General features: G+C 37.7%; 1 protein-coding gene and 3 long non-coding RNA genes across 7 annotated transcripts in view; 1 reads left to right on the plus strand and 3 right to left on the minus strand.

Moving 5' to 3' along the window:
- Positions 1 to 4315, plus strand: part of LOC113668688 (uncharacterized) — a 26359-nt gene extending 22044 nt beyond the window's left edge. For all 3 annotated transcript variants that reach the window (XR_016188972.1, XR_003446022.2, XR_016188973.1), the window contains one exon: positions 2804 to 4315. This is a non-coding gene — a long non-coding RNA (uncharacterized LOC113668688). The remainder of the gene's footprint in view (positions 1 to 2803) is intronic.
- A 2645-nt stretch (positions 4316 to 6960) lies between these two features.
- LOC113668660 (uncharacterized) lies at positions 6961 to 11071 on the minus strand. The gene is made up of 4 exons (XR_016188974.1): positions 10953 to 11071; positions 9591 to 9628; positions 8243 to 8399; positions 6961 to 7199 (listed from the first exon to the last, which is right to left on the minus strand). It is a non-coding gene; the product is annotated as an uncharacterized LOC113668660 (long non-coding RNA).
- A 531-nt stretch (positions 11072 to 11602) lies between these two features.
- On the minus strand, positions 11603 to 13900 carry LOC149041802 (uncharacterized). Of its 2 annotated transcripts, XR_016188975.1 has the most exons (3): positions 13761 to 13900; positions 13154 to 13228; positions 11603 to 12335 (listed from the first exon to the last, which is right to left on the minus strand). It is a non-coding gene; the product is annotated as an uncharacterized LOC149041802 (long non-coding RNA). The 2 variants fall into 2 exon arrangements; XR_016188976.1 differs by lacking the exon at positions 13761 to 13900 and having other exon boundaries at positions 12942 to 13193.
- Positions 13901 to 14768: 868 nt separating this feature from the next.
- LOC149041803 (uncharacterized) lies at positions 14769 to 20626 on the minus strand. Its single transcript, XM_089213993.1, has 7 exons — positions 20597 to 20626; positions 19890 to 20211; positions 17596 to 17745; positions 17433 to 17475; positions 17113 to 17248; positions 16019 to 16303; positions 14769 to 15207 (listed from the first exon to the last, which is right to left on the minus strand). The coding sequence occupies exons 1-7, from the start codon at positions 20612 to 20614 to the stop codon at positions 14971 to 14973; spliced, it is 1191 nt and encodes a 396-aa protein (XP_089070119.1). The 5' UTR covers positions 20615 to 20626; the 3' UTR covers positions 14769 to 14970.
- Positions 20627 to 21294: the final 668 nt, after the last annotated feature.

Raw genomic sequence — 21294 nt, forward strand, 5'->3', positions numbered from 1 at the left:
ATATAGCTTAAGGTTAGATAATCATTTTTCTTTACTGGGTAATGCAAACACTTATGAAACGGAGTTCGAGATGGTTTGTTCTTCACTTGACTTTACGACTCATGCCTTCTGCTGTACACTTAAGATTCTGTAGTTTAGTAACGTACTTTAATTATTAGAAACGTCAAAACTAGACAGAAATTGTTGTAAAGCCTTTTCAATCTTTTGTGTCTCTTTTGTGCAAACGAACAAAGAACTCTCAGGAAGGAATTTACTATCAAACGTTTTGTTTGTCTCATCTTTAAACTTCACTTTCCGCAGCAAGTTTCTATCGCCAAAATTTTGAATAGAATCTTTTGGTATTTTAATTAATCCGACAAGTAAAAAATCGAAACAACGGTTCGTAAGCATTTTCCTTTTCGTTCTGTGTTGCATTCAGAGTTTCGTGTCTTGTTATTTTTTATATCAGGATACAAACACGTCGTTCGACAATTATAGCCGCTCTCAGAATGTTATGGTGCTTTACCATATCGCGTGTGCTGTGATGGAACCGAAAACAGATAGACACACCACTTAGATGGATTTTTAGCGGCATTTCTCCGACTACAACCGTCAAAATCACCATTATTTTCACCTTTGATAAGGGAGACCTCAGACAAAGGTGTACATTGCAAAGGATTACTTCTGTTACCCCAAGAGATGCACGGTTAAAAAGTAGATTAGCTTATCGAAAGAGCGACAAACTGCAGTAGTGTTTTCCTTTCCTACCTAATATTTGAGATTATAAAAATTGATTTTCTGTGGTGAAATTACTAACTGTTTATTTAGCTTGAATAAGAATTTCCTCGTTGTGCAAGACATTCTGTAAGTCACGTTTTGGTTCCCTGATTGAAACCGATTGTTGTTTCGGCTCTAATGACACCGCACTGTGCGTTTTAATCTTCCGCCGAAATTATCCCTCGTTCGGCATTATTCGAAACACGAGAATTATCTCTTGGTAGTAATTAAACTTTCTTGTTCTTCGGCCCGCCCTGCCGAAGCAATTACCATTCTCGTGGTGAAGTGATATCGCGGCTAAGTTGCAATCATTTCCGTCCGAAGCACTTATTTGAATTTGCAGGTTTTAAGTTAATGAGACAAACAAATTTTCCATTTTGGAACCGATAGACTCCAGCCAGCATTGCAATTGATCCGTTGTATTTCATTATGTGGTTTGGTCATTCAAAATTATCTTCGAATTTCTTTGACGGAACTTTTTGAATCAATATTTTTATCTTGTTCTCCGATCACCAACATAGTAATTTAGCGGTCATAAATGATGGTGACGTGCAGTTTTTACGACGATAGGTCGAAATTTGCCTTAATATGCTAACAGTTTCTACCATGAAAAATTTGATCTCTGGTTGCCCTGAAAAATAAAACAAAAGGGGAAAAAATGGCAGCAATATGAAAAGACAATCTCTTAACTTCTAAGGCAACATAACGTTTTTATGCAAATTGTGTTCTGTGAGGTGCTGTACAAGTTTGATCTTTTTAGTTAGGAAGGTTTTAAACGGTTGCACGATAAGATTATTTTGAACCTAAATATTGTGGGTTCATCCAGGGCTATGATTCTGTGTATAAATCATCTTTGTTTTACAACTGTCTCCAGAGCAAAGCCCTAATATAACTGAAATAAAACGTGGGTAATTCAAAATATGTTTTCATGATTTGTTTTTTCACCTGGCAATTGAGTGAAAAACCGTTGTTTTTTTTTCTTCCGTGTATGCAGTATATATATTTATATATCTGTTCTCGTTGATCTCGAGAGACATTTCGCTTTCCATCCTGCTGTTTTCGACACAAAAAAAGCGCACGGTTTGTTTTGGGTTTTTTTTTTAGAGCTAATTTGGCAGGGAAACCACATTTGCTTGTCCCATTCCAATTTTGTAGTTATACATCTTATTTTTTGTCGATATATTTTGACCTTTTTGTATTTATTTAGTTATGTTCCTAAAATTCTTGAAATACATCGTTTGACTTGCTTGGTTTAGGCGTTCATTCTATCAACTGAATTTGTTGTTGCTTCAAGGTCATTGTAAATCGAGACCAAATGGACCTTGCAGAATTCAACCCGAAATCTTCTATGTTTACTTATGCTATGGTTTGCTAAGTAGAATCGTTGCCTTTTTGAGAATAAATTCTTTATATCTCATAGACAGCCAGAAAGAAATTTTTTTTCCCCCATTTCTACCTTTGTTTTTTATGTAAGTTTAACGCCAGTCCTTTATTTTCGTACCTTCTTTTTGAGCATTGTTTTGTGAAGGAGTATATGAGCATAGTCTTCAGTTTTGGAGCGGTAATGTCAAGAAGGAATTTTAATAAAGTTTTCCATTAGCGGCTGTCGATGATGTAATAATTGGCTGTGACCGAAACAGGGGTTGTGAGGCGAAACCAAACACGAGAGCCTGCTCGCAAGCTAAACTGACGACAGTTAGAGATGTTTTAGGAGGCGATAGACCGCCCGTAACCGGGATTTATTGAAACTCTTGTGTTAAGTAGAATTTTATTATTTATCTCTCCGCTTTAAAAAGTCATTCCAGCCGCTGTTCTGTAGCTCTAATTGCTATGTGAAAGTAATTAAGACCTAGCCTTGTTAGCGAGTCGCATTTAATCAGCAAAATTATTTCAATGCTCCTTGCATCGCTGCGGCAGCAAACTGACATGATTGCTACAACTGCTGTTAGCACTGTGAAGTTATTCTCGCACGATCGAGGTTACATTAAGTTTAATGGCTTTGGAGAGAACTGTTTACGTAATGTTGTTTACTTTTCCCCTTTTCCAGGTCGAACGGTCATCAACGCCGGATCAAGGTTATGGTTGCATCTCAAATCCTGCCGCACAAAGGAATTACCAGTTCTCGTCCTTTAACCCAGACTTTTAACTTGGGTTTAGGGAAGGAGGTTCACAGACTGTATGCACGATGACCTCGTTACTTTCAGCTTAGTTTCGAAGGGGGCGTCTCCCATTTGCTGGGTCCGAAATGAAAGGAGATAAGCCAAGATTTTATTTCCTTAAAAAATATATATATATAAAAAAAGACGAAAGTTTTCGAATTCGGCATTGATATCCGTTTCAGATGTGATCATCAGATATAATTCTTGTTTCCTTTTGATTTTACTTGCGTCTGTAATGTTTGTCTACTCTAAAAAACGATTTTTTCAAGTTTTCTTCATATTCAATAATATTCCCACGGAGGCCTTTAGTTGATTATCTCCTCTGAGGTGTTAGAAGATTATCTTAAGGTTTCATGTTATTTAAAAGAGATTCTCCTGGAGGTAAAAATGGTTCAAAATATCGTGACGGCGATCCGTTTTGATTTTGGCCATTCTTAAATTTTTTTGGTTCCTCTATGGCTGGCAAAAGGTTGATTCAGGATGGCGCGTCATTCAGTCAGAGACGACTCTCTCAGATTCTGAAAATGGTTCGAAATGTCGTGTGGCTGTAACACTGGGCCGCAACAGCTCATTTTGGTCTATAATCACAATTAAATCATTCCAAACCCTTTTCTGTTTTTTTTCCATGCAGGTTAGTTAAACATGCAGGGCAGTTTCGAATCTTTCGTAACTAATTTTGTTCACTCCAGCTTTAAGGCTTTCTTAGCGACAATTTTTCTTAAGACTGGAGAAATTCACACGGGGTTTGAACGTGAGCTGGAATCATCAAGTTTAGATGCGACTGCTTTGAAGTATGAATTACTTGAGGCGAGGAAAGTTTTTAGTGGTACGTTTGAATCAACTATCAGTCTTAAAAACATCTTTTTTCTCTGGTCTGAGTAGGTTATCATACTCTTTATTTTCCTTCTCTTCAACGATTGATAGCTATGGGTCTGTAGAGGTGCAACGTTGCCGGAATTTCACCGCTCTTTCTTTTATTTCTTCATTTTTATTGACGACTTTCAAAGATACCGCGGGCGCGATGAATTTTAATAACAGTTGGAATCTCGTGCAATTAAAAAAAGGAAAATGCATGTATACTTCACGTTGATGTTTCCTTGACCTTGATATACAACCTAAGTTGTTTTATCACTAATTTTCTTGCCAAGTATGATTAGTTTTTTTTTTTGTTATTGATGTTTTTTGTAATTTCAATTAAATCCAACTATTAATATCCTTCATTATGATGTCAGCTTTTTCCCATCCCATCTCCACAGGAGCAAATATTATTGTTGAACTGTGAATCCTTTAAAAAAAAACATTGTCCTACTTGGCTAATTTTGCTCTTGTCATAAAAATATCTCTTCAATAAGTCAATCCTAACTCTCGCACAATTATTAAAATAAATATCCAGCTGCTTACATCTTTGTGACTTTTATCATGACCAAAATAATTTATGTGGTAAATTCTCATCTGCAACACCGAGCTGTAATTTTCATTGCTGTTAAATTGCTTCGCTGTTGCCACCTGTTTTGATGGCGTCAACAAAATGGCACTTGTCTTTATTAGATGAGTTAGGATAGCGAAATGCAGAATTTTTTTGCGCTATTGATCGGTGTTGCATTCATTTGGCAAGTAGTGTCATGCGTTAAACTTAAGTGGACAACAAAACAAAGGTACGTGTTGAAGTTGCACGTGCCAGTTAGTTTATTTACGTTCCCTGACGCCAACCGCAATTAGATTGTTTTGCAAAACAACCATTTGGAACTCGTTGGGTACCTGAAAGCATTAATTTAGAACGTAAATGTAAATAGATACAGTGCCACAAATGTCGTCCGTCCAGAAAAGTAGCTTTCTTTTCTCTTGCGTGTAAAATTTCCTAAATATTCCCTGGCATGAATGAAAAACACGAGGCTGCAAATTTTGTCCTTTTCGAATTTTCAAGGCAATTACGCCTATTATGTAAGGTGGTTTAATAGCTTTGCGAACCCTTTCTTTACTAATTTCCCAATGAAGTCAGTTTTGAAAATAATTTTCCATTCATTTCAAGATTGTAGAACTAAAATCTCGTCATGATTGGGTTTTTCATACAACTGTTGGGATACAATTAATAGAGCCCTCCCGTGAAAAGTTACTGTGTTCAGCTGTCAACAGTACCTGTTGTGTAGGTAAATTATGTTGCCAAATAGCGCTTAGGATACACCCAAAACTTTTTGAAAACCATCAATTATTGACAGGGGCTTTGAGAGAAACTTTCGTAATTAACGTTTGTTTATGTTTGATGGTGCCTAACAGGAGCGGCATGGCGTTTTGCTGGTAATGAATTGGATGAAATGAAATATTTAGTTAATTTAACAAGAACTATTGTTGAACATAGCGGGTTGCTGTGTTCATTTTAAGTTCTTATCAATTAACTAAGGTTTTGCAGAGTGCGATTCTCGTAACTAGTTAGGCAAAGATTTCAGGTTGATGACTTCGTGAAAACAGAAGACTGTCAGTTGAATTTACAGCCATTTACTTCCTAATAAAATGTTTTCTCACAGACATCTTCTTGTCATGACTCAGGGAAAAAGGATAAAAATATATAAATAGAATCTGGATAGTTGACAAGGTCCTTCGGAATACTGAAGTAGCCTTCGAGGTGCCGAACTAATTAAAAAAGTTTCAAAACCAAACTCGATCTGGCACCAACTATACAAAAAATTCTAATTTAACCATGACGTGGATCTGTAAAGTACTTAGAAGACGGATCCTACAGTATGAAATGTCGAAACAATTCGCCTTTTCCGTAAAATCAAGTTCTATGTAAAGGCGCGATGTCGTTCGCACTGTGTTCTGTTAATAAAGCTTGTTTCTGAATGGTTAGTCTTGTTTCACAAATTCCATTGATTTTACTGTGTAATTTTCTATTGCCTATGAGTAACAGCCTCTTCAACATTCTCCATGATTCTTCCCCTGTGAATTGTTCAGCTGTACAAAATATGCCGTGCCAGGGCTGTGAACAACATTGCCATGAAAATTTTCCAGTTCGGAAAACGCACTTGATGCAACACCGATTACAAAATATCATATGCCCGCTGGCCAAGTTAACATATTTTCCCTAAAAAATTATAAAAATTAATAAAGATGTTTTAGATTCTGCTGATTCTCAAAATAGAGAGAAGCACTCTGTCCCTAAAAAGCGCCGTTTCGAACCAGCGCCTTCCCTTCAGGTACGAAAAGTAAATATGCGCCCCGGCCGCCAAGTCGAATCATTACATTATGTCCTATTCCAAACTTGAGAGCAGGGGTCCTACAGCCGTTTGGTCTAAAGATGGGTGTGGATGGTGACCTACATGGTGCCAAACGGGGTGTGGTTTCTAAGGGACCAAACAAGGTGTTGGCATCTATTTCTCCTGTCAGCTCCAAACGAATGACAGAGAACAAGCCGCACCCAACGTGCGTCATTCCACCTGAATTTTGTGGAAATAATAAGATTCTTTTCTTCGTTAAGACGGGTATGGATGTGATATTTCTGAAAAGGGTATGGGGAATGGCATGTTTTAGTGTGCAATAGAGACAAGATTTGGAGAACCAGTTAGCATAACCCTGACCATGAATTCTCTATTCTCTTTTCCCCCCACTGCGACCGGTCATCAGCGAGTGAATACACACAGAGTGGATGGTATTTTCTTTTGGGCGACTCTTTGTTCCTCTTTTCCCCAGGCCTCCTATGTCAGAGCGTGACGTCCAAGCACCAGTCTGGTACCGGATCACCATAACGACCAAGGTCGGAAAACTTGACCTTTTAACCACACAGCTAGCGTTTTTCCCTGTTAATTGCACCACATGAAAACCTTCGTTTTGCTACTTTTGGTTTAGCTACTTTTCATTTAGCTACTTTTTATCCTTCAAACATACTGTCAGAGTTGTGGCAATCGGTTAAATTAATTGTCAGAAAAATTGCACCTTCACCCTGTCAACTCTGCCATAGTTAACCCACTCCAAAATCACTTCCTACCCTTCAGTTCATGGCGTAAGACCCATTGGTAGTCTGTCAAGACTATTGCATGTTAATATACATTCATAGAGTAAAATGTTATCATTTGTTTTATTCATGCCATTATATATTTTTGCTCATTATGCTGCCGAGGATCCATAACTAACAACTGAACGGCCAGCCAATCTCTGTACAAGTTTCTTACACATGATAGAATAACTAATAGGCATCTGTTTGAAAAAACTTCTTCTTTTCCTGAAAAGCTCATTCTTTCAACAAAGGATTTCCTTTATTCATCACTTCTTGGTAAGAAAGCTGCAGATGACCTATAAACCAGAAAATGGTGATACATGAAAACTGCAGTCTACTAAAACACAAGTTCATTCCCTAATTGGTAATACTATCACAATGAGATTCTCATCAACTTCTTAATGGTTGATACAAATCTTGCCTTCTTAATTAAGAGAAACAACAGACAAATGGAAGGACTGACCAAGTTCCTAAAAGTACTTGTACGCTTAGAATTAAGAAAGATGACAAACTTTGGTCTCCTGCATGGCAAAAAGTAAATTGTGTGGCTTCTATGAGGATTCCCTCTGGGGTGAAACCTTACAAGTTTCAAGTTTTATACACTCTTATTAAATCAGTGGTCTGATCATCTCATTGAAAGCAGTCCTGCAAAGGACTGTTGTCAGTGGTGGTCACTGACATTTTGACATTTCGACATCATCACCAGAGTCAAGAAGCTTATCCAGCCTAGCTTACCCCTGTTTTTGAAGCATGAATCAACAATATGTAGGTAGTGCTACAAACCCTAGAAGAGATGCCAGTCTATGCCAACCCCCCCCCCCTTCCCCCCGCAGTTCTCTGGTACCCATTCACACTCCCAGTGCAGGAGAAGCACAGAGAAAAAAGTTTCTTGCCCAAGAACAAAACACAATGAGTATGCAGGGTCTCAAAACCAGATCTGTGGACCAAGAGTCCAGAGTGCATTAACTATTAAGCCACTTCCTCTCCAACATGAAAACTGTTTCATGTCTGTTTAATTAATAATCAAGCTTGATATCTACTTTCTCTATGACTCTAGGTAAAAACAGAGATATCAAAATTGTGCATGTATCATCAGATAATAAGCGGAAAAAACTTCATTAGCACCCTTAACAAAGGGCTCAAGATTTGGTTATTTTCATCACTTGATACATGAACCACAAGAATCAAGGAATAATTATATCTTATTTCCCTATGACAGTTTTGGAGCCTGTAACCAGACAACAGACAGTACATGTCATTATGCACGCAGCACATAAAGGCTAAAATTTTTTTCCACTGAGTAAACCTTTCTGGCCTTAAGTTTCTTTTGCTCTCTTACCTTAAATTGTGGTTCAAATCATTGTCAAATGCCTTTACAACCTTGCAGCCTTGACCTTTGCTTGTTTGACCCTGTCAGCCAGGGTATTCTAATTTCTCTTGATAACTTGTCCTCTACATCAGTTATTTGTTAGGTCTCCTCAGATATTTCTTGGCTTCTGGGCATGAGTGGAATAACACACAGAAGGAAAAGTACAAACATTGAAAGCTATTTTAAACAAAACAACCACTTCATATAAGATTTATATAATTATCTGCCAGCCATTTTGGAGAAAACCCAGACGTGTTGGCAGGTATGATTAAGATGCTTCCTCCATGGCCCTCATACTGATGTTGTCACCAAAGTAATTTCTGAGTGGTGCATGAACTTCTAATCATAAGGCCAGATTAAATTCACTCTTCAACCCTTTAACTCCCATGAACTGATTGTTAAGTTTCCCGTCCAGCTTTTAGACAATTCCTGGCAAATAAGTTAGGTGAATTTGGTATTAGATTGAGATAATAACTTCTACCTAATGGGTTTGGGTATTCTCATTTGCCCTTTGCTTGATAATGTATAGATATTATAGAGAGAAGTTTCATGTTAATCACTTTGAGGAGTTAAAAGTTTAACTCTCAAAAGTGATTAACATGTTACTTCTCCCCCATAATATCCATATATTGCACACTAATGAGAATACTCAAACTTATTTGGTAGGAGTTGTTATCTTGATCTACTGTAATACCATATTCTTGAGAATAATTTACATGGAAACATGTAGTGGCTAGATAGGAATTTGAGAATCAAATCTTAAAAGTTAAAGGGTAAACAGAAGCCCCATTATGTAGCAAACAACAAGTTACTCCTTGTCAAAATTATCCCTGACAGTTATGCCAAAGCATTAATAGACAAAAGCAGATGGGAATTTTCAGCTATAAATGCATAGCCGTGATGAACCAAAGCAAAATTCTTGATTCAAGAAAAAATTCAACTGTCTGCTTGGGAAGACAAATTCTTGTCTTGGAAAAACATCTTAAATTTATGACAGACATCCAAATCTGAGAAAAAAATGTTGCAAAAGATCTCTGCCTCTTTTTTCCCATGGTGGCTTTCCATGTTCATGCTTACATCCAGGTAAGAAAAATATGCAACGCATAATGAGAAATAATTCCACAACTTCTACAGAGTACACTTCAAAAGGAGAATGTATTGGATCAATATCAGTATCTGGGCAACTGCCCACCTACCCCTCCCCTAACTCAACAACAGTCTGTTGGGTTAGGGGAGGGGTAGGTGGACAGTTGCCCAGATACTGATATTGATCCAATATATCTTTCATGGACAAATCAATGGTTGTCATGTTACATACCATGTGATATCCTCCACTCAAATCCTTGATGCAAAGTGCTGTATTAAGATAACAATAGTAAAGGTCAAATAGAAGCTAATGTCAAGGTGTAAACAAATAAAATTACTGCTGTGCACCATCAGTAAAAAATTAGAGTGTTTGACATAGTTTTCATGGTTTGTCAATGTAGCGATTGAAACTCATCACTTGGTGCAAAATTTCATTTTAATTCAAAGTAATAAACGGGATCACAAAGAAAAAAATGATTTTTGCTGAGAATTAGAAGTTCCACCACCAAAAGAACTAGCCACAGTTAAATACAATTTATGAGTTTTGATTGATCTACAGACCATGGCATCAAAGCTCATGTAGCATAGGCGAAAGTTCCAGCCTTATTTGTAGGATAAATAAAGCATTTTTCACCACCTTTATAGCATATTTCAAGACATCTCTATGAGTTTCACTGATACACAGTTTTCCACCAGTGCCTGTTTGTTAAGTATGAGACAGGTAGAGCTAACCTGTTGATAAAACCACTGTTTGGTATTTCCTGTCTCATCGAGCATATGCTTAAGTGTTTTATTGGATATCCAAGGGGAAAACTTCCAATGAAGGCTTTACTAATCCTTTAACCCCTAAGAGTGATAGGCACCTAATTTCTCTCAACAGTATCACTCCTGAATCAAACATTAACGTCATGAGAATGAAGGGAATGATCACAAACCCAAGAAGCTCATGACCATTAGACAAATTGTCCCATTACATACCAAAGGAAAACTAAAGGGAACAGAAGGAAGAGCTTACACTTTAATATAACGGTATAACAGCTACTTTAAAAATTTAAAACAAGTCTCCAAGCTTTTCGTCGATCACAGCATCATAAAGGACAAAAGGATTGCAGAGGGATAGCATTTATGCCAATACACGTGCACACAAGAAACTTGCTACAAGCACATCAAAGGAAGAACAAACTAATAGCAAACTATTCTGTAATGTGTAGATAAATTTTTCACCGGATCTCGACACAAAATATAAAATTTTCAACTCATTTGGTTCCCACCATCACGTAACCACATGGATTTTGCGGGATGTCCCGAATACATGTGGAATACCCTGAGAAATTGGAGAAATGAACACGAGGCATTCGCTCCAAATAACACTAAATCTAGAACTCACACGAGAACAAATCATCTCATTGTTTGATTTAAAATTAAGTGTGCCTCAGCCACGAGTGAATTAACATCTTCAATTGATTCAAAAGGTCATTTAAGAACTCCTTCAAGTCCTTTGCGGATTTCAAGGCATTTCAAAGTGTCCCAAACGATCTCTTTTATATAAAAAAAATTAGACCTGTTTAACAAAAGAAATATTCGATAGACAAACCTTGCATGCTGCTTAATATGGTCCACGTTTAACTCACACAACGCCAGAAAAGGACGGAACATAACGTAACATAGCTTTAGCTAGTTCTCCAACGCACATGGCCACCGAACTCGTGCTAGTGGGGGCGAGGAAGACTGGCTACGAGTTCATTAGGATGTGGGTCGGTGGAGTGGGTCAAAACAAAAAATTTCTGGGAGTGGGGGTTGGGATTTTATTTATAGGGAGTTGATGTAATTTCTGAAAAATATCATCACTGAGCGTCTTTTCAACAGAAGTGACTGCTTTTTAGAGGTGAAAATAACAGTGATTAAGAGGAAACAAATTCAGGACTTTACCACAGATCACTCAATACAGGTTGACCATTTGATGTGGTGCTGCTGAATACTAGTTCAGCTGTAAGCAAGACTTGGATGATTTGGTCACAAATTGTTGTTTTAATTTTAGTATGAGGTGATATTTACTGACATATAACTTTTGAAATATCAGGCTATTTCTGGCAGTTCTTTCCATATTCATGATACAACAGAAGTATGTGCTGTTTCACCTTAAACCTTCAATTGATCTTTAAAAAAAACTTTATTATCATAGACTAATGAGCACATAAAACATCAAGTTAGTGATTTATCATTAATAAGTGGAAGCAAGGTCAATAAAGGTTAAAATTATCTTTATTCATCTTCATTTTGGCCCTGACAAGTGGCTGACAAGAAACATCTGCCTTTCAAAATTTATTACAATAGTTCATTTTTAGAATAATAATAATTAATAAAAAATTTGTGTTCAAAATTAGCTGAGTTTATGTATCACCTCTTCTGTCAATTTGAAAGAAACAGGGATGATTACCTTACACTGAGATCTTACTCCTTTGTAGCACATAATGATGAAGATGATGATTTACCACTAGAGTTTCATACTCCTGAAAAATACATCCTATATACATTAGAGTCATTAACTGATTTGGACATAGTTGAATTACAATACAACAGCCTCTGTACAGCTGCATAAACCACATGCAGTCCATATCATATTATTTATTTTTTCATATCATCTTTATTTGGAGGCATCAAAGAAAATCACTGACTCATCTCCAACCACAGAGGCATTGTGAACAGTACCAGCTGGTACAACAATCATGTCTCCAGGCTGTAAAATTACTTCTTGGCCACACATGGCAAACCTGAATTGTCCAGAGACAATGGAGTCTTTTTTGGACATTGCGTGAGTATGATCAGGAAAGTCAGTACCAGGAGCAAAAACATATTTTGTAAATGAACACCCCTGTGACTTGAGCTTGTTTCCCATATTTCTTTCATTCAATGGACCATCTCTTCTGCTGTCCCAATGTTCCACATTCAACTGTGACATGTCAGTGGAATGGTGAACCTATGAAGTAATAGTAATTATATAATAAACTGAATTGTGCAAGTATTTTGAGGACAAGCATAAAGATGGTATCATCACTGAAGACTGTTTGCTTCTTAATTGTAAAAAAAAAAATAGGATCCCATGTTGCTGAGGGTCTGTACAGTAACAGATCACAGAAGATGTCTATGCCTCCTGTGCCACTTCTGTGTTCTTACCACATTTTGATGTCATCTGTGATCTATTGCTGAACAGATGCACATATGCATAATAGGGAATCTATTAGTGCATCAGAATATATTAAATTTACATACACACAAAGAATACCATACAACTTTTCCTTGGCTATTTAGCAAGATGATTTTTTTTCTCTCATCAACAACAAAGAATGCAAATTCCGTCAGTCATGCTTGAAGTGCTCTTAATTTGTTGAAATTAAAAATTAAGCGAAGTCAGCCTATGAACTGTAATGAGGAGCTAAAACTCTCAACGTCACTTTACTATTTATTAAGAGCACTTCACCTCCATTAAACAACTATCAGTAAAAAACCAGCCAGTTGTTTAAAGCTCAGGCGTGAACTTCTGCTGGCAATAACCCAAACCAGTTTAGAACGAATGGATACAAACCAATGGAGAGTACTACAAAGTACAGGTCGAGTTCCTCGCTGATTCATTCAAAGCCACTCAGTTTAGGAGCGACGGGGAAAAGAAACCTCATTAGCGTTCTGTACCTTCAACATGCAAATGAAAAGGGGGGAGAATTGAACTCTTCCCAAGGAGACTATTCCGATGAATGATCCGAGTCAAAAGTAGCATTATTACAAATTCTTATAGCTTACCTGTAACCGTGAATTTCGAGTATGTCCCACAATTTCGCACTACCCCCATCCATACGCGAAGGCTTGGTTCCAAAGCTACGGTGAAAAGGTTATTGAGTCTAAAACGGGTTGGGGGACGGGGAATGGTAAAGATGACGGGATGACCAGTTTATTGAGCAAGTATTGAGTATTGGGAATTCTTTTAGGAAAGCATTACCCCTGCAAATCGACAAGGTCAGCGGAAGATGCTGAACAGATCTGTTGTTGCGATCGTAGATGAACCGCATTCTTATCTGATTCATCGTTCGCAAAGTATCTTTTCAGACTGTGAAAACTATGTACGTGATCGATGGCCCTGTTTTTATACTTAATAAAGCCGACGCCTTCTTTTGTAAGAATGTTTTACTCTGCAACAAGAGTTTTGTCGCGTACCCAAGTGTTGGGATTACGTTGAGTGTCAACCACATATACACATCCGTCTCATTCCAGTTTTTATTGAGTACGACGTGTTACAATGCGGTGAAACTAAAAGGAAATTTATGATTGCGTAATCAGAAATGATTCTACGGAAATTACAAATGAATGTAACGATAAAAAAAAGGCGATTAAATATAGAAAGGAAACTCACGTTCGATCCTGCGTAAAAAGGGTAAAAGAAACTCCGTGGGAAAGTGACTCCAATTACTCCGAAAACTCCAATAACTCCGATAGAAAACTCTAGATGGGTATACTCCGACAACTCACTCCGACACTCCGATATGTGATACTACCGAGATTATGTAAGCAACAGGCTTTAAACGTGATAGGCGGCTAATAACATGATCAAATACGCTCTGATAAATGATTAAAAGAATGAACAATGAAACGATAATAAGTAATCACACAAAACAAAACAGTTCAGTTCATTTCAGTTCAGTTCGCTTGCTGAACGTTCGTCACAAGTTTATAATCTTTTGTCTGCATATGATATAGTGCAAATAGGGAAATGCACAAATTAAGGATCTGATACCGATGAAGAGATTATTTTTTTTGCTAAAGAAAATTGTGAGTGGATTTCTGGTTTTGTTTCGCCCTTTTTGCTTAATTTTGTGAAAAATGCAGATAATCTATCCAATACATAAAATGTTGTTGTCTTCAAGGATTGAATGTACTCAGTTGTGGATTCTCCCATAGCGGTGGAGAACAATTGCAAGTCGACATGATATGAGGAAACCTCTCTGCGCTGCCATGTTCCCAATGGTCAGCCAATCTTACGATGAGTGTCTCAATGGGGTGGATGTCTTTTACGGCTAACAATTAAATTTGGCTATTTTACGGCTAACGGTTCATATCATTCCATTATTGTCACCAGAAATTCATTTCAAGGTTAACCTTTTTACGACTAACAGTTAAAATTTTTCAATTTTTATGGCAAACGGCTAAACTCTTTGGCCGTTTTATGGCTAGCGGTTAACCCCTCTGAGACCCTCTAACATGGCTTTGGGCGACCTTTACACCAATTCAAATTCCATGATGATTTTTCACTTCCAAAATGTTCGTCGCACACTTGTGAATCCCTCCTCCACCTCCCCCCTCCCCCCTCCAACTTCCCTTACCATTTCTTTCTGGACGCCATCACTAAAAAACACACAATTCATTTTTATTTTTTTTTATAACATCATTTATCTAACTTTTCTTTTAACTGTCTATGATTGCAGTACGATCAATTTAAGTCTTACTTTAATCAAAAGTGTGATCGGTTCTCTTAAAATGAGCAGTTTCTCAGGATGATAACTTTTATACTACATACATGTACCCACCAGAGGCCTTACAGAAATTAAGTTCAGCATATTCAAGATTTACTGAACAAATATGTAGCCAAATGCCTTAATAGATACATCTTTGCGTAGCTCGTTTCCACACGAATTCGAATCGTCCATGAGGTAAAATCTTCCTGCGGAACCAAACCCAATTCTGCTCTGTGTAGTTTGATCACATCTATGTGGAGAGCCAATAATTCCAATACGAGTCTTAGCACTGGTACCGTAGTCAAAACCCTTATTAATGCTATTAAAACCCTGTATCTGGCAACCGTCCTAACGAGAAAAAACATCAAAACGTACTGTTGTTTCAGAAAAGAACGATGCAAACAAACCTTTGATCGTTAAATACATGTACACACATAACATATGACCTGAACAACCAAATATATACGGCTAAGTTACATAACATTACGGAACGTACAGTAATAATACTGAATACCACACAAATAAGTGGTATAATCAACTAAGTCCGTGTTTTATCTACGCATACTGATTTGGAGTAACGAGGAGTATCAGCAACGCTGCTGTTATCATATGCATGTGATAGGCTGTTCAAGTAAATCCATCCTAATTACATTATACATTAAACCCACAATGAGGGTCGAAATAAGTTGAAGGTTTCGATTTATGTGCAAAATAACACTCCTGTTTCGACCACACTTTAAATCACTAATAAGACCCCTCCCCTCCTTCCTCGTTCAATGTTTCCTGTATGTAGCGAAAGGTTCATGGAATCACGTTACAACATTGTTTAAGCGAGAAGGGGGCGAATGGGTTGACTTAACAAGGGCAAAAGAGATAAAATTGAAGTGATAAGGGGTTGCAAAGGTTAATGTGTCAACAGTTTTGTCGACAATTGTAGATGTAAGTCAGTAATAGATTCTCCTGATTTCAGATGGTAAATGCAAGAGCAAATCCTTTTATCATGTACACCTCTACCACCGACTTGTCGCTAATTAGAAGAACGTGTCTTGTTTATAAATTATTCTTTTTTTTTCCTCAAGGACCAGCGGGGAGGGATTACTCTTAATTAAACTTTGTGTTACTGACTTAGCATAGGGAATTCGACATAAAGGCTTTTCACCTGAATTCCTGAGTTATTCAGAAGCTTTTTCCATTCTGTTACACTCAGATTTGTTGGTCGGAATGTTCCGTCGCCTATCACATCCCTCAGAGATGAGGCAGAGTAGTTCAAAGCAATCCAGTTTGTTTCGCCGTTGGCAGGGTGTTTCATGCCCAGACACAGTCGAGTGAAAGGTGTCGACCAAAAGCTGCTCAGTTTAGTTTCGTCTTCATTAAGGCTTGTTCCAGCAGACTCGTTGTAAGCAACAGTGTTATTCCAATATTCCGCATAGTACGTGAAGGTTTGCTGTCGATGAAGAATATGATTAAACACGTTCTTATGATCACATATTTATTGAATATCGAAAATGACTACTGCGATTAAATATATTATTTTGATTCTAATTCAATTGCAACATTTAGTTATTCCTATCATATCTCACAAATAAATGTCGTTAAACATATCATTGGCAGCTGAAGTAATTTACATATTGCTTTTTTTTCCTCGTCTCTCCAACATGGCGCACAATTTAACAGTTGTTTGGTTGATTTTTTCAACAGGTAAAGGCTTAAGAAAAAATAACCAGGAGCTATTCACGAACAAGAAACAGATACCGAGTCTTAACTGATTCGTTCGTAATTTTCCTTCTTTTTATCTTCCTGTTCATTGTTTGAGACGAATAGATTATATTTTCCCGACGTCCTCTGGTTAAAAATCACAGAGGAAACCAAAATTTGGTTACAAAAACATTGATAGACCCGCGCGCCCACGGCTCGCTTTCCACGTTTTTATTCTTCGCACATCTTGATGTCATCTACGATCTATATCCAAACAGACACACAACAAAACATAATAAAGTCGTTACAAAAGAAAATATGGGGACAGAGAGGAAAAATCAGGGCGTTGCACTGTTTTCTTTTAGTTAAGAGAAATATTGATGATATACCTTTGTTCGCTTAAAACACACTGCAGTGAACGTAAAGTTAATCGTTTCAGGGGTTTCAGGCATCTTTAACATCTTGAACACCAGGTCCTTAGATCTAGCACTCACGGATTCATCGATACCTAAAAAAAAGTCTCAGCTATCAACTGCGCAAAAGTTAACCGCAAAATACCTTGTGTCCATCAATTTTCATGACAAGCGTCCATCCGCCATTCCCACATCCGGGAATGGGAGTCAAGTGACAAAACACGGATGCTGTCTTGGCAGACGAGTTTACCCGGATGCGGTAAGGACCGTCAAGACGGATTCTGAAGTAAAAGGAATGGATGGAAGTGACTCTTAAGCTGAAGTTGCATTAAAAGGATTTTTGTCCAATTTTTGACCCAGATTCAGAAGTGTCAGGCGTCCTGTAGTGGGTTTTGTGCAAGAAGACCGCTGACTTTTCAGACTGACAAATTTCCCGATCGCGGTGAGTTAATAAAAAAGCCGTACCTTTTGTTCTTCCATATCTCCTTACAGGAAAGAGGAATTCGGCCTGGAATGAAAGAATTAAAGACGAACTTGGAAAATAAGGAATGACCAAGCGCATGCAAGGAGTAAAAAAAAAGTGTCTCTAGACTAAAAATCATTTTATTCAGTTTCTTTAGTGTTTAACCTGAGATGGCCATGTCACAATAATCCAATAAAGCGTTTCCTTTGCCACTTTCATCCAGCCAGTACATGTTACTGACGGTGTCTTTACCCTCACTCAATTTTATTTCCTGACATGACTGCGCTGGTAGTTCTGGAATGGAGCCCAAGGGAACTGTAAAGCAATATATATCAGAATTACCTACATGGAGTGCAAAGCAGCGCGATTGAGGCTCAGTAAAGAGCCCTCGAATCATTCAGCATTACCAGTACTTACTACAGAAATGGTTCGTCCAATCGTCAAACTGTGCATTCTTTACGATGGCCGGTGCGAGGACATTCCTGTCTTAAAAGTTATCTTAGGAGCTAACGAACTGAAAGTAACACTCACCCTTAAAAAAAAAACAATTCCAAAGCTAAACCAACTCACACGGGTAAATTTACTTTCACTCCCTGATAGCCTTAGGGCAACCCCGGGTTGCTTTTCGATCTTGATTAAATCACTGCGATAGGTAACCCTTTTGCAGTCAAATTTTTGTAAGTGTTTTTAGGGTGAAGGTAGTCAAAGGGGCCAGTCCTCTCTATTAAGTAATCTTTGTCGAGAGCCGGGTCGTTCCGGCTAGAAGGAGTTAGATGTCCTGAACTTTTTTTTAATTTAAGCACTAACACGGTTGGCACTTTCACCCACGTAACCTTTTCTGCCTCATTTTTAACTCGTGAACTGCGCGCATGCGCAAGAGCGAGTTATAGATACGATGTGGGGAATGGCATTCGCTCGCTCGCTCGCTCGATTGGTCGATTCCTGTAAACGTTTTTTAGATTTTAGGCTTTGGAGTGCATTTGATAGTTTTTGGCGAGCAATAAACAGACGAAATGGCGACCTTTGTTGCTAAGAATAGTGGTGGGGTGAAAAAGAAGCCAATGATAATCTTAAAAGAGTTTTTTTTTTCGTTTTAGTTTTAACAAGCGGCGCCAGCGACTGGCAGGCATGCAAGGATTCACACTGAAATAACAGAACAACCTTCGTTTTTCATAAAATTGTAATTTACAATCCTTGAACTTGAAAACAATCCCAAGATTCGTTGAAAATATCACTTACTGCGAAGCGCTCGGAGTTTACAGATGTTCAAAAGCTTTTTCTGTCATGGCGTGAGATTGAGGACAAAATTGATCATTACGTTTCGTCGCGTGTGTTTTTCCTGTGTGAAGCAACAGAAGATGCCGGCGACTGACGAAATTACAAGTTAACACGAAAATCAAATAACACCTAAACAAACAATTTTAGCTACCGATTTTCAGTGAATTTTTAAAGAACAATTTTCTTTTAAGTTTCAAGACAATTTGAAGATTCAACATACATACAACGTACTAAAATGCGAAAGTTACACACCACAAAATTGATAAATAGGCCTGAAATGAAATTCTATCTTGTTATTGATTATACGTTACCTAGCACGTGACTTAAATCTACCCAGGTGGAGATCCAAAATGACGGTGGCAGTCTTGGCTTAGTTATATCACTCAAAACTCGTTCCCGTTTGTCTCATTTGATAAAGAGGGAATCGTTAATGTTTTCATTATGACAGTATTGCCTTGATTTTCTAATATTTACAACGAAAGACAGTAAATTTCACTTTTCACCCACATTTACTTCCAACCTTTTCTTTTGAACCAGAAACAAAAATAATAGACTTTTAAAACACATTACATCATCCACCTTGTCAAATGTAATAGCATGATCATTTCAATTGTAATGCCTTCTTATCCCAACGTTACTTTGTTTCTTTGCTACATTAGCGAACACTGAACTACTGCTCGTACTCTAGATATGACAATCAACCACAAAATTCCCTAAACCAGATAACACTAAACATAATCTAAAAAATCATGTGTAAATTCACGAGTTTTCTCACAGAGCACTTTGATCTATACTGTTCTAGATTCTATACATGATAGCCTTCCATAATTCCATCATACTAGGTGTGTATTTGTTACCTTACCTCAAGAGATATTGATATTCTCTTGCTGATCTCGAACTTTGTCAAGCTTTTTCGTAGGTAGAGAGTCTGACCTGGGTCAATCTCGAAGCGAACCGCATGCTAGTGAACACTGTTACAAACAAACCTGGGCTCGTGTAAAGAAGCTCTTAGTTGTTCAGAATACTTTTACAAACATGACTTTTAAAGGTCTTATTTTCTGTACGTTTCCGTCATCCTCAATTATATTCCGATATGGAAAAGAGCAAGGATGTTACCAATAACCTATTTCGGAGACCGAGAAATTATTCAACAGTGCTGACATCCAAGTAAATGTACCTACCTCGGCCATTTAAACGTCGGCTGTAAAACCATGCAGGAGCTGAGATGAAGTTTTCTGGTCTTACTTCCTTGGTGCGGTTATTTAACTCGCAAATCTTGTTTTCTCTGTTGTAGTTGTAGCTTTGACAGGTAATTTCCTGTTCGCATTTGACATCACACAGGTAAGGGGCTGTTGTTAACAATATTTTAAACGCGAAACCCTTGAGAGCCCTGCCTTGTATGGTAACTTCTGTTCTCCATTTGTCTTTGGCAGCCGCGAGGCTCAAAACGAGAACGACAAAGACAAGGATAGAAGAACCCGTATACTGCACTTCACCTGCCTGCTAAAATTAGAGAATATGTTAACTTCAGGATGCAAGCCAAAAGAGACGAAACTAGTTTTTGTGAGAATTGAGCCGGGGCATACAGCAATCTTGGGCTCATTGTTGCACCAAAAAAATGTCTGCAACTGTGGCGCAGTCTCATGCGCCCTTTTCACCTGCTGGTTGCGAAGAGAAATATCAGTATTTTGAGATTATTTCTGATCACAGTATCAGTATCAAGTGTTTCAGGTTTAGATAAGACTACCTCATTCAGTTCCTTAACAGAATATCTAAAATAAGAGCATATATCATAAAATTCTTACTCATTGACGGCGCGAGATGAAGGGTATTGATAAAAATTAATTTCGACATAAAGCGCAGGGCTCCTCTTAAACATTATAATTACCTTAAAAAAATACGACATCGTATTTCGGTTGAATAGAGCATCAATATCCTCTCAAGGAAACTTTGCCTCGTGAAGTTTGACGCACCGACGAAATCCAACTATGCGCACTGTGGAGCTAAAGAAAGATAAGGACAAGTGTTGGTTTTAGCTCAGCTTTTTGAGGGTCTCAATGGGGTTAACCGTCAGCCGTAAAATGACCAACATTCTGAGCCATCGGGTGGAACAAATTTCAACCGTTAGTCGCAAAATTTTCTTCTACTCACAAAGGAAGGGAGTTGACCGTTAGCCGTTAAATGGCCAAAAATTTTTAACCGTTAGCCATAAAGTGACTTTATCCCCATTGAGATCTTCCTATTAAAGCAGCTACGCGAATTTGAAATGAGTTTGCTATAAAACATGTTTAAGAATCTCTCTTACCTCCGAAGACGAACATGACAACTTCCCGTTCCTTCACTTCAGGTGTTCGCAATGGCCTGAAGTCGAATTAAGTTTTGACGAGCCAATAGCATTCAGTGACGCTCTACAGGTATTATTACGTTTAATACCACTCTGTCAGTAATTTGAAGAAAACGACAAAACTTTTAAGTTTGTAAAACATGTTTCGACAGAACTTCTGTCATCTTCAGTTAATTAATTTACAAAGCGTTGGAAGTTGAATTTATAAATGAATTAACTGAGGCCGGAATCCACAAAATTAA

The sequence above is a fragment of the Pocillopora damicornis genome, chromosome 8, assembly GCF_964200805.1.
Source record: "Pocillopora damicornis chromosome 8, jaPocDami1.2, whole genome shotgun sequence".
NCBI lineage: Eukaryota > Metazoa > Cnidaria > Anthozoa > Scleractinia > Pocilloporidae > Pocillopora > Pocillopora damicornis.

What these genes read in the sequence shown, in the direction of transcription:
- LOC149041803 (XM_089213993.1), bottom strand. An exon ending in CCGACGTTTAAATGGCCGAG is followed by an intron (nt 17,746 to 19,889) that starts GTAGGTACATTT and finishes ATTGCTTTACAG; the next exon opens with TTCCCTTGGGCTCCATTCCA. An exon ending in TGAAAATTGATGGACACAAG is followed by an intron (nt 16,304 to 17,112) that starts GTATTTTGCGGT and finishes CTTCATCGACAG; the next exon opens with CAAACCTTCACGTACTATGC.